The 12,330-nt window shown below is 38.6% G+C and overlaps 1 protein-coding gene across 1 annotated transcript in view; it reads right to left on the bottom strand.

Annotated features, from left to right (window-relative positions):
* DOK6 (docking protein 6) overlaps window positions 1-12,330 on the bottom strand; it is a 447,057-nt gene that overhangs the window by 203,716 nt on the left and 231,011 nt on the right. The window contains exon 4 of the mRNA XM_032803415.2: window positions 4,120-4,239. Coding sequence (XP_032659306.1) covers window positions 4,120-4,239 — 120 coding nt within the window. The remainder of the gene's footprint in view (window positions 1-4,119; window positions 4,240-12,330) is intronic.

Consider the following 12,330-nt stretch of genomic DNA (forward strand, 5'->3'; position numbering starts at 1 on the left):
GGTTTGTTGTATACAGGAATTGTGGGATACCTCCTAATACCCTGGAGGCCAATAACAGCACTGGTGAGTGTCCACACCTGATGAGCAACGCTGCATCAGCAGCGCTGGATTCACTACACCCGTAGCAGACCAGGTGTACAGCCAGCGCTGCAGGAAGGGAGTTGCAGGGCTGGCTGAGCTCTGTAAGTGTGGACACCTGGTAAGTTGCAGCACTGTAACCCCCTCACCGGCACTGCAATTTGCAAGTGTAGCCAAGCCCTGAGAAAGGGAGGTCACACTGAGGGCCTTAGCAAGCTTCTGAGGCCACTGAATCTGTCCGGAAGCCACCAATGCAAGCTTGGTTCTTTGTCACACAACTTACCGCAAAACTTGAAAGCTAGGCCCTTCCAGCTGCTGTTCTGTCATAACCAGGAGCTAAACCAAGGGGAAATGGGGACAGAGAACTCCATTCGTCCTTACCTTGGATGGACTGCTATCTCCACATCTCCCTCTCCTCCCTGGCTCATATGGCAAGTGCTCCGCTGCCCTTTCAATCTACATTAACAAGTGGCCATACCGATTTATAGAATACAAATGATCTCAACACAGAATTCACAAACTCCAGAGAAAGGGAGGGTAGCATGGAAATATTAGAGGAGATGAGGGACGTAACATATTAAGACCGCTACCATGGAAAAACCAAATTATTTATGAAAGAAAACTGTTATTAAGTTAGTGTTTCTTTAAGTGGCAGTAATTACTTATCAGTAAAGTCTGTACCTCACTGTGGCAAAGTATGTTCAGCAGATGTTTAGGGATATGGGCCCATTTGCAAATGATAGCAGAGTAGGATTGCATCTGACAGTACTGTCTTGCCAAGATATAAAGATATTAACGTTGTGATGTTATATCATGTCACCATGTTGCAATTATTTTAGTTTACAAAATATCAATAGTAAGTTAAAACTGAAAGTATAATTAAACTGAAAATTCTGTCACAACCTTAGCTGTTAACAAGAGCCAGTAGATCGGTACCTCTTGTTCAGCCATATCTCTCTTCCTGAGAGAATAGCCCTGAAAATTTTCAGAAAACTGTACATGCCAGTAGTAAGAAAAGGAAACTAGGAGTAGAGACTTTGGGTTCTATTCCTGGCTCTGCTGCTAAGATTCAGGTGTGTCTTTCCATCTTTTTCTGTCACTCTGTGCATTAATATTAACGTAACTCAGAAGGATGCTGTGAGGATATTAATGCTTATAAAATACTGGCTTGAAAGGTGCTATATAAGTGTTAAGCACAATTACATAACACCTATATAACGCAGTCATTTGTAACAGACTTGAGTCTGACAATTAATTGCCATTTTCACAGGGAGCAAGAATCTTGAAATTTGTTATATACTGTTGCTTTTTATGGGCAGAAAATTTAAACTTTGACCTTTCAATTTCAGGTCATCAGAAACGCATCAGTCTTTCTATGGATTTCAAGTGCTCTTTGAGCTACAATGTTTGAAAGTGAGCCCTTATGAGCTAGAATCTTGCAAACTGGTAGAACTTATTATTTTGCAACACTGAATTAAAGAAAAATATTTTTTAAATTTGACATTTCTATCACAGATCACCAAACTATTTCCTCAGAAATTATTAATCTCTTCTATTACACCGTCATGTTAGGAAGAAGGCCTCCAAGTTTAGAGTAACTAAGGTAATCTTAGTTCATAAGACCCACAGTTCTATTTAACTTATTTTAGTAAAAAGCAAACAAACAAAAAACAAAACCCTGTTGAAGACAACTGAGCGCATCTGCAAGCTCTTACAGTGGCAGCTATGTGAACCAAAAGGGTGGACTGATGCCAATAATTATAGCATCTGGTCTTCTTTGCAGGGCCGGCTCTAAGCACCAGCCGACCAAGCACGTGCTTGGGGCGGCACCTTGGGGCAGGGCAGCGCTTGTTTTTGTTTTTTTGGGGTGTTTTTTTAGTTCAGTGGGGCGGCGCTGGAGGGTTTTTCTTGTTTGTTTGTTTTTGTTTCGGCGGTGCAGCACTTGGAGGGGGCGGGGGCTTGGGCAGCGTTCGGGGGGCAGGGGCTTGGGCGGCGCAAGCACTCAGGTAGGGTGGGGGCTTGGGCGGTTGCAATACTGGGGGGGGTTCAGCGGCGCGGCGCTCACGGGGGGGGGGTGTTACAGTGGGGCAGAGGTCTTTTTTTGCTTGGGGCGGCAAAAAAGTTAGAGCCGGCCCTGCTTCTTTGTACGATTTTAAGAAAACAAGCACTTGCTTTGCATTAAGCAAGTAACTAGGATAGCAACTGAGTTTTAAAGATGCTAATTTAAACAGAGAATTCTATACTGGGGCATATGTATCAAAATTGCATTGTCTGAGGTACTGTAACTAATGACTCAGTACAGAATGTTCTTGACATTTTGATTTCATTCACCCCCCCTTTGCTTGAAGAGGTACCACTAATCATACCCCTTGCTGTCTTATCGATGTGATCCACATCAAGGCCCCATGCCTCCAAGCTAATTGTATTTGTTTCATTCCATTAATTTACAACAGGACAATAAAGATGCTAATTATTTTTACGTGCCAATTTTTAGTAGTCAGTAGCAATACAATTAATTGTTATACTACAGCAACTGCATCAAGGCCAATTCAAACTGAGCTGTTCAACCTTGATCTTCAGGGGATCCTATATGATGAGAGTCCCACTCTATCAGGCACAAGCTGAGAAATCTCATTGTGATATTCACTGCTTATGACACAAAGCAGCAGGACACTGACTCAAAGCTCTGTGATGATATATTGAGACCTCTAGGGAATAGAGATGTTTCTCCTTTTATTGCAACTCATTTGAGCAGATCTCAGGTTTGTTCCTCTTCATCTTTGAGGAAACCTCCATCTACTGGTCCCATAACTCCTCCTCTCAAACACATAACACACTTGTTCTACAATATAAGAACTTATACATATATGGTAGATGATAGAAAAAGAGTGTGTTTGTGGTTTTTTTCCTGGATATATTCCTGATCACCCTCAACTCCCCACGTGGCTGTCAATCCACCCTCCTGTACCTAGTATAGTGCTCTGAGGCCGTTGTGAAGGTGAACCATATTACATGCTAAATCTTGTGTCTTGCAGTGAGTGATCCAAACAAACAGCTTCACAAAGGCCCCAGATTTATTTGAAATGGACCTGAGCAACATCCTTTCCTAGAACTAGTAGGATGTCATACTTCTGGCTTTCTCCATGTTTCATTTACTGGATTCAAATGCATCCAGGACACTGCCACAAGTTAATAAATAAAATAACATTTAGAAAATGGTAGTCCTTCCATAATTTAATGATGTAATTTTGTTTGCAAAGCTGAGGCAACGATACAGGTACTTATACTATTTTATAGCTATCGGGGGACATGGCTACACTGGAAACTTCAAAGCGCTGTCACACCCCTGAGCCAGCAAGTTAGAGAGCTATAAAACGTAAGTATAGACAAGCCCTAAGCTTCTTTGCATTACTTTGTTAAAAAACATGGACTTTGTTCCAAGAAATAAGAATGATTGATAAAAGAGGGCTATGAATTTGGATGTTAAATGACTCTAAAACAGAAGATTTTGTTTAATTCTTGCAGATTTCAAGCACCAACGTCCAATTGCCTGTGCATTTTCTGGAAAGCTAGAGACTTTCTTCTCAGCGGACTATGCCCCACCATTATATTTATTATTTGTATGTGGTAGCACTTCGAGGTCCTGGCACCATTGTATTAGGCACTGTATGAACATATAACAAGAAGATGTTTTCTGAGCCAAAGGGTGACTTTTTCAAATGTTCATCAATTTTTTCAGGGACTATTTTAGAATGTCTGCTGTTTTCTTTCATTCTCCAAAGAAGTCATTATATTAATTTTCTAAATGTGACCATAGTGAGAGAGACAGAGAGACAGTGTGTATGAGTGTCTCGATATATACACATCATATTTGTCATGGACTTGCAATTAGAGTTAGTCAGAATTTTCTCTCCTTCTTGCATCTGGTCAATTTTTCCTTATTCTAGTAGATGTGAAGAAAAAACAAATGTAGACTGTTGTTCACGGTTAGGAAGAACTATACAGAAATATTTGGAAGGGCCAGATCAGATGGCTACTTACCATTTTGTTCTCTCTGGACTCCAGCAGCAAGCAAATCTGGCTCCCCAAGGCTTATATCATTGAGCCTGGTTCCTAGACACTCTATGCAAAGATGTTTGCACCACTCCTCTGCTTCCAGTTCTGAAAATAACCATAAACAAAGACATCAGTGGAATTCATGAAATATTTTACTCAAAAGAAAGTACAACATGAAATAAGTCTTTGATCAACAGGCTATTTCTGTGATTGAGTTAAGACTAATAACTTCTGTTTCAAAACCAGCAAAAAAACAACAAAAAAAATCGCATACACGCTGTTTTGCCTTGATTTATGGACCTTTTCTAAAAAAAGAATTGGACCATGGCTCCTGAATTGATTAGAAATAGGCGGAAAGTGTAAAAAAGCTCATTTTGCTAGAAATCAACTCACTCACCCAGGACAGCCACCAACTTTTCCCAGTTGCAAAACTTTCTCTGTGTGGGTGAATGGGTCAGGGAAGGCTGTTCAGAAAGTATCTTTCAGCAAATCCTACTTGATGGAAATAATTTAATTTAAAATTATTTTAATGTAAAATTATCTCAAAAGAAACATTATTGTTACTCTAAATCCATCCTGATTATTAAGATTAACTGGGTTGCTTTTGCTTACAGTCCCTAGATATCAATATGATGGAAACTAAGAGAATGGAGCAAACTCAACTATCAAATTCACATCCTTATGTGTCTGATAAAATCCAAGTTTAATGACTTTTATAGCACCATACAGTGGCTGTCATTTTTCCTGAGGTAATTTATTTTGTCAAAAATATACGTTTTCTTACAGCACTGAACTGTTCCAGTACCCAGAGATTCAACAATGGGTTTGTCTTATAAATTTAACAGTAAATAAGACAGATCTGTGAGGAGATGGTAAATGCAAAGCCATTCTGCCTCTCGAACAAACATCTAAAAGAGAAAAAGAAATGTGCACAAATCAATACTGTGTTCATGAACCCAGCCTAATGTCACTATAGTTAAAGGAGGACTTTTACGGAAAAACTTTGAAAGCAGTGAGTAAGTTCTTAAGCCATATGTCTCCTGAAGTCAAATTCATGACAGGTGGAAAAAACACAACCCTACTGAAAGGAAACATGCAGGTTTCTTGTGACTGCTCCTTGTAAATCTTCTTTATCGAAAAGGCATTTCTAGACTCTGAAGGTTGGGATCCAGATTAAAAAATTCCAAATAGCGACGTTTAGTTTGGGCCAATCTCTCGCTGCAACCCACTGTGTTAATCAGATTCAATTCATTCCTTGATTGTAGCTATTACTGCAAGTTGTTACACCTCAGTGGTGATTAACTTCGACTGTACTCCCACAAAATCAGGCACAGCCAAGGGAAGTTGTGTTTAATAGTTTAAATTTGGAAACTTTTTGGAAAGTATAAAATACATAGAAATATATGAATCATGAACTTATAGCCAAATAGTTGAAGAATATATTATACTTACATAAACCTCAGGCAAAAACAAATTTTATAGATTTAGGTAAACTGTTACCACTAATTAATAAAATTTGTGTGCAACTAAGTAAAGGAAAATACTAAAGTTATCATTACATCAGGCTGTAGTCACATTTGTCATATTGTAAGTGTATAAACCATGTTTCCCTCTTACAAAAACTAACAATTTAATACCCTATAAATATATATTTTCCAATATTGAAACGACTCTGTTGTTGGAATGAACAGCTTCTGCAAGACTGAAGGGCTGTATGTGCACTTCCAGAAACACAACTGGATTGTCTACTAAGGTGCTGTTTCAGCTTATGCACTCCTAGTACTTTCTGGGTGCACAGGATTGCCTAGGTGGAGCTTTCCCCCTTGACACACACTCTGAAATAACCTTTTTTAAATGGCTACATTCCCCTTGAATCTACAACCACATTTCCTCTTATAACACATGGATATATTAGGGGAGTTGTAGTAGATTCCTTTTCCACATCTGCAGAATACCAAACCAGTGCAATTTAGATTAGAATTAGGGCTGTCAAGTAATTAAAAAAAATTAATCGCAATTAATCGCCTCATTAAAAAAATAATTGTGATTAATTACACGATTAATCACGCTGTTAAACAATAATAGAATACCATTTATTTAAATTTTCTAGATTTTCAAATATATTGAATTACAACACAGAATACAAAGTGTTCAGTGCTCACTTTATATTTATTTTTATTACAAATATTTGCACTGTAAAAAAACAAAAGAAATATCTAATACAAGTACTGTAGTTCAATATCTTTGTCATGAAAGTTGAACTTACAAATGTAGAATTATGTACAAAAAAACTGCATTCAAAAATAAAACAACGTAGAACTTTAGAGCCTACAAGTCCACTCAGTCCTACCACTTGTTCAGTCAATTGCTAAGACAAATAAGTTTGTTTATATATATGGGAGATACTGCTGCCCACTTTTGGTTACAATGTCACCTGAAAGTGAGAACAGGCATTCACATGGCACTGTTGTAGCTGGCATCACAAGATATTTACATGCCAGATATGCTAAACATTTATATGTCCCTTGATCTTCAACCACCATTACAGAGGACATGCTTCCATGCTGATAATGGGTTCCTCTCGATAACAGTCCAAAGCAGAGTGGACTGATGGATGTTCATTTTCATCATCTCAGTCAGTAGCAGAAAGTTGAATTTTGTTCTTTAGTGGTTCAGGTTCTGTAGTTTCCGCATCAGAGTGTTGCTCTTTTAAGACTTCTGAAAGTATACTCCACACCTTGTCCCTCTCAGATTTTGGAAGGCACTTCAGATTCTTAAACCTTGGGTCAAGTGCTCTAACTATTTTTAGAAATCTCACATTGGTGCGTTCTTTGTGTTTTGTCAAATCTGCTGTGAAAGTGTTCTTAAAACAAACGTGCTCGGTCATCATCCGAGACTGCTATAACATGAAATATATGGCAGAATACAGGTAAAACAGAACAGGAGACATACAATTCTCCTCTAAGGAGTTCAGTGACAAATTTAATTAACACATTTTTTTTAACAAGTGTCATCAACATGGAAACAAGTCCTCTGGAATAGTGGCCGAAACATGAAGGTGCATACGAATATTTAGCATAATTGGCATGTAAATACCTTGCAATGCCAGCTACAAAAGTGCCATGTGAAAGCCTGTTCTCACTTTCAGGTGACATTGTAAATAAGAAGCAGGCAGCAGTATTTCCCATGAACGTAAAAAACTTATTTGTCTTAGCAATTGACTGAACAAGTAGTAGGACCGAGTGGACTTGTAGGCTCTAAAGTTCTACACTGTTTTGTTTTTGAGTGCAGTTATATAACCAGAAAAATCTACATTTGTAAGTTACTTTCATGATAAAGAGGTTGCACTACAGTACTTGTATGAGATGAATAGAAAAATATTATTTATTTTATCATTTTTACAGTTCAAATATTTGTAATAAAAATAATAATATAAAGTGAGCACTGTGCACTTTGTATTCTGTTTTTCAAAAGAAATCAACATGTATGAAAATGTAGAAAAACATCCAAAATATTTCATAAATTTCAATTGGTATTCTATTGTTTAACAATGTGATTAATCACGATTAATTTTTTTGAGTTAATCGCATGCGTTAACTGTGATTAATTGACAACGCTAATCAGAATGCTTTGAGGTGCACAGTAACTGACACCAAATTTGTTACCTATGACATTAACAGTGCTCATCTTTTAAGAATCAAATTGCCCTGCGACAGTCTCTGAAGTGCCACAATCTTTTTTTAATTCTAAGCACAGGGAAATTCTGAAGTATCTGACCTATTCCAGTGAATCCAATCCTGCTTCCATGGAAATCAGTGGCAAAGTACTCATTGAATTCAGTGGAATCTGGATCAGATTCTACGCATTAACTATCAATAAGGGTTAACTTTTTAGTGGCCATCACTGTTTGGCATGGCAGAACTTTGCCCACTTTTACACCTTTATCCCATATGTTCTAAAGCATATTTTAAGCAGCCATGAATACTCTCAAAATATTCACATCTTCATTTCCTCTAATATTCAAGTATTTTGCTCTGCTATATGAATATCAAAAGGTGAGATCAAATGTAAGGAGACAGGTGGCCCCAATTTGACACTGCTTCTTCCAAGAGAAATGTAACTAGCAGCAGCCTGAAGTCGGTTCTTTTGAAAATACAATCTTGTTAGTTGCAAGATTTTTAGGCAGGTTTCCCTGCAGTTTTCCCTGAGCTTCCAGGTCAGTGGCTGAAGGAATATGCCATTTCTGCTCTAGCTCACAGTTCAGAACCTGCTGCAGTTACGTAAGGTGAATTTTGTTCCCTGTATCCTGATTCACAAGAGCCCAGTGCCATGTCTCAGGAATCCAGTACTTCAGGTTAAATTGAAAATGCATATTGTACAGTCCTATGGGCATCAATACTAGAATCACAAAAGACCTCCAAAGTGTTGGGCACACACTACCACCACGGACTTGAAGATGTGAGATCAGATTCAGTCCAGTAACAACACACAAATGGCTCAGTAGATTTTGTACTGAATTGAAATAAAGATGAGGAAGCCTGTTCCCCACTCTTGTAAGAAATTGTCAGTTGTATGGAGATAAAAGAACCTTTTCCTTGTACATAATATGAATTTGGTTTATTTCTTTGTGCTTTCCCTAATGCCTGCCTATGTCTAGCTACACAGACCTAAAATGGCTGGATCTTTGACTTGGAACCAGTTTCTACATATTTCTCACAAAAAGTTACTTCTGCTACCATTGCTCTCCCAGAACTGTTTGTAAGAATTCCAAACCCATTTGGATTTTCTCATTCAGAATAAGATTGGAAACAAAATTGGATCATTGAAACCTGGACGTGCAAGATCTTTTTGGAGAAGAAAGATGGGAGCTGAAGAAACACACATGCCAATGTTTACAAAAATATACACAGCCATAATAAGAAATCTCTGTGTGGAGGGTGATGGGGGGACAAAGAATCCCCATAGAACTATTTTTTTTAATTGAATTGAGCCACATAAAATAAATTCACAAGTGTGATCTCATTTTTCACTAGTAAATAGCAGTACAGCCTACAACAACCAAATTTTTTTTTAACTAGTACTTCATTTTATAAAACTATCATAACTTCTGAAGACTTGAGAAAAAATATTTAATTAATATTTTTAAATAAATTATTTGACAATGTTTCCATTAATTAAAGGTATCCATGTTAGTTAGAGAAGGAAGTATATACTCAGAAAACAGTGTGGCAGCTTAAGTCAAAATAAGTGATTTAAAGCTACTATGCTGTTTCAGACTTTTGATGACCTTTTTTCTGCAGTGCTTTAAATACATTTCTGGGTGAAAGATCCTTAATAAATAAGTAATGGAATAAATGCAAGTTATTAAAGATGAAAATGTATATTTTAGGAAGAAAACAGAAATTAGACTTAAAGTATCCATCTACATTTCCTCTACAGATGCTGAAAGATATGGAAAGGACAGATCTATAAGCAGCCTGTTTGAGTTAAAAAAATCACAGTAACTGCAATTACAAAATAACCAGTCATGTATCTAAGTAGTCACTTGAGCATGCAATGGCATGCATTACCCTGGCAATTCCCTGTTCACATCTGAAAGTCTGTACAAAAGTGTCAGCTTAGTCAATATGCTTATTCCTACCATATAACCATTAATCTAAAAATCTCAAGAGATAGTGAAATTAACAAGGCTGGAAAATTGTAGTACATGGCAAAAGACTTGTCACATTAATGCTACTTCTCATTAAAGTATTTCCCAAAATATATGATATTGTATTCAAGTACAATTTTTCCTTTAATGAACTATGCTGCAGATGCAGCAAAGAATCCTGTAGCACCTTATAGACTAACAGAGGTTTTGGAGCATGAGCTTTCGTGCATCCGATGAAGTGGGTATTCACTCACGAAAGCTCATGCTCCAAAATGTCTGTTAGTCTATAAGGTGCCACAGGACTCTTTCCTGCTTTTACAGATCCAGACTAACACGGCTACCCCTCTGATACTATGCTGCATACATCCGTATTAGAAAAGAAGAGCATATAAGATGCTAGAATACTCCTATACTTAGGGCCCTATCAAATTCACAGCCATGAAAAATGCATCACATATTGTGAAATCTGGTCTCCCCACATGAAATCTAGTCTTTTGTGTGCTTTTGCCCTACATTATATAGATTTCATGGAGGAGACCAGCGTTTCTAAAATTGGGAGTCCTAAGCCAAAAGGGAGTTGTGGGGTGGGGGGGAGAGAGGGAGTCACAAAGTTATTTTTGGGGGGGTCACAGTATTGCCACCTTTACTTCTTGCTGCCTTCAGCCCCTAGGCAACTGGAGAGTGGCAGCTACTGACTGAGGGCCCAGCTCTACAGACTGCAGCGCAGAAGTACGGGTGGCAATACCATACCATGCCATCCTTACTTCTGTGCTGCTGCTGGCAGTAGCTTTGCCTTCAGAGCTGGGTTCCTGGCCAGCAGTCGCTGCTCTCCAGCTGCTGAGCTCTGAAGGCAGTGCTGCCGCCAGCAGCAGCACAGAAGTAAGGGTAGCAGTACTGCAACCCCCCTACAATAACCTTGTGACCCCCCCACACATATCCTTTTTGGGTCAGGACCCCTACAATTACAGTACTGTGAAATTTCAGATTTAAATAGCTGAAATCATTAAATTTACTATTTTAAAAATCCTATGACTGTGAAATTCACCAAATGGACAGTGAATTTGGTAAGGTTCTAGCTATAATGCTGAAAGTTATTAGTCATTAATTTCATAACTATATAAAATGTCAGCCATTTCCAGAATACAGTTTTTTAAAATGGCATTAACACTAGATAAGGCAACACCAAGAACTAAATACTCATAATAATGTGAAAATTTAAATCAAATTTTAATAAATGCTGTACAGTATTGGGGCAAAATACTTCAGTAGGTCTCCCTGGGGTCAGCATGGGTGGGAAGAAAGGGTATCTTATCCAAACTGTATCTTGACAATATAAGCTAACGGCTAAGTTTCAGGCCAATTCCTGTAAAAAACCAAACCAAACAAAACATTGGTGAAGGTATGGGAACATGAGAGGAAATTGTACATTTTATAGAAAGTGTTTCTCTTCCCTCCACCCCCACCCCGTTAGACATTGGTGCAATTTAGCTATACAACATACCTATTTACCTCACTGACTAGTCCCATTGAAATGAATGGTGATACTCATGCAGTACCATGTTACTCAGTGTGAGCAAAAGAATTCTGTCTTTAAGGCTAGATTTCCTGATAGTATTACTCATCTAGGGTACTACTTTTCTCAGAAAGTAGTCCGATTTATTTCAGTGGTACTCTTCTTCAGAGTAGGAACTATACAATACGAATAACAGTGCCAGAATATGGCTCCAGTGCTCTTAGCCAAAAAGAAATACAACGATTGTTTGGTATGAATGATACTTTTCCTTTTTAGTGTAAAAGAGGAAACACTAAAAGCTGTCTGAAAATAGGCAGAAACATATTTTTATGGTAAACATTGTCAGCTACAAGGATTTGTCATAGAAATTAGGCAACTTCCCAGTATCGTCAATCTATTTCCAGTTCTGCAATTATTAAATGAAAAGAAAACAGTGTAAAAGTAAAATAACTGCAGGCAACATGTATAAAATATGCTTCATGGCAATAATATAAACAATATCAGTCACATCTCCAAAAAGGGCCCTTTCAGCAATGACACACAATATATAATTCCTTTGGGAATTCTGCACCAAAAAAATTCTGTGCACAATATTTAAAAATTCTGCAAAATTTGTCAATATATAAATGTGGAGGCTCCAGCCTGGCAGTGGGGAGCAGGGAGGTGGGAGATCACCCTGAAGCCTCTCCTCACCCCAGACAGGGACTCAACGGTGAGGCTGCACCTGACCCTGACACAGTGCAAGTGCTGGGCCTGCCCCAGAAATACCCCGGGGTCCTGCCCCTCTGTGGAAGGTGCACCAGGTAGAGACAAGCTGGCTTAGCCCAGCTGGATCCAAGCGTGGAGGGGCTTAGTGTGAGGGGATCCAGGTGTGTGGTGTGAGGCAATCTGGCTGCCGGTGGCACAGTGGGGGATCTAGATGTACAGGAGCTCGTTGGAGGGTTCCAGATGCAGGGGCAATAGGACTCTATGGTGGGGGGTCCAGATGAAGGTGGCTGAGACTCAGCAGGGGCGGGTCTGGTTCTGGGGGGCT

This window comes from Chelonoidis abingdonii, chromosome 2 (assembly GCF_003597395.2).
Source record: "Chelonoidis abingdonii isolate Lonesome George chromosome 2, CheloAbing_2.0, whole genome shotgun sequence".
NCBI lineage: Eukaryota > Metazoa > Chordata > Testudines > Testudinidae > Chelonoidis > Chelonoidis abingdonii.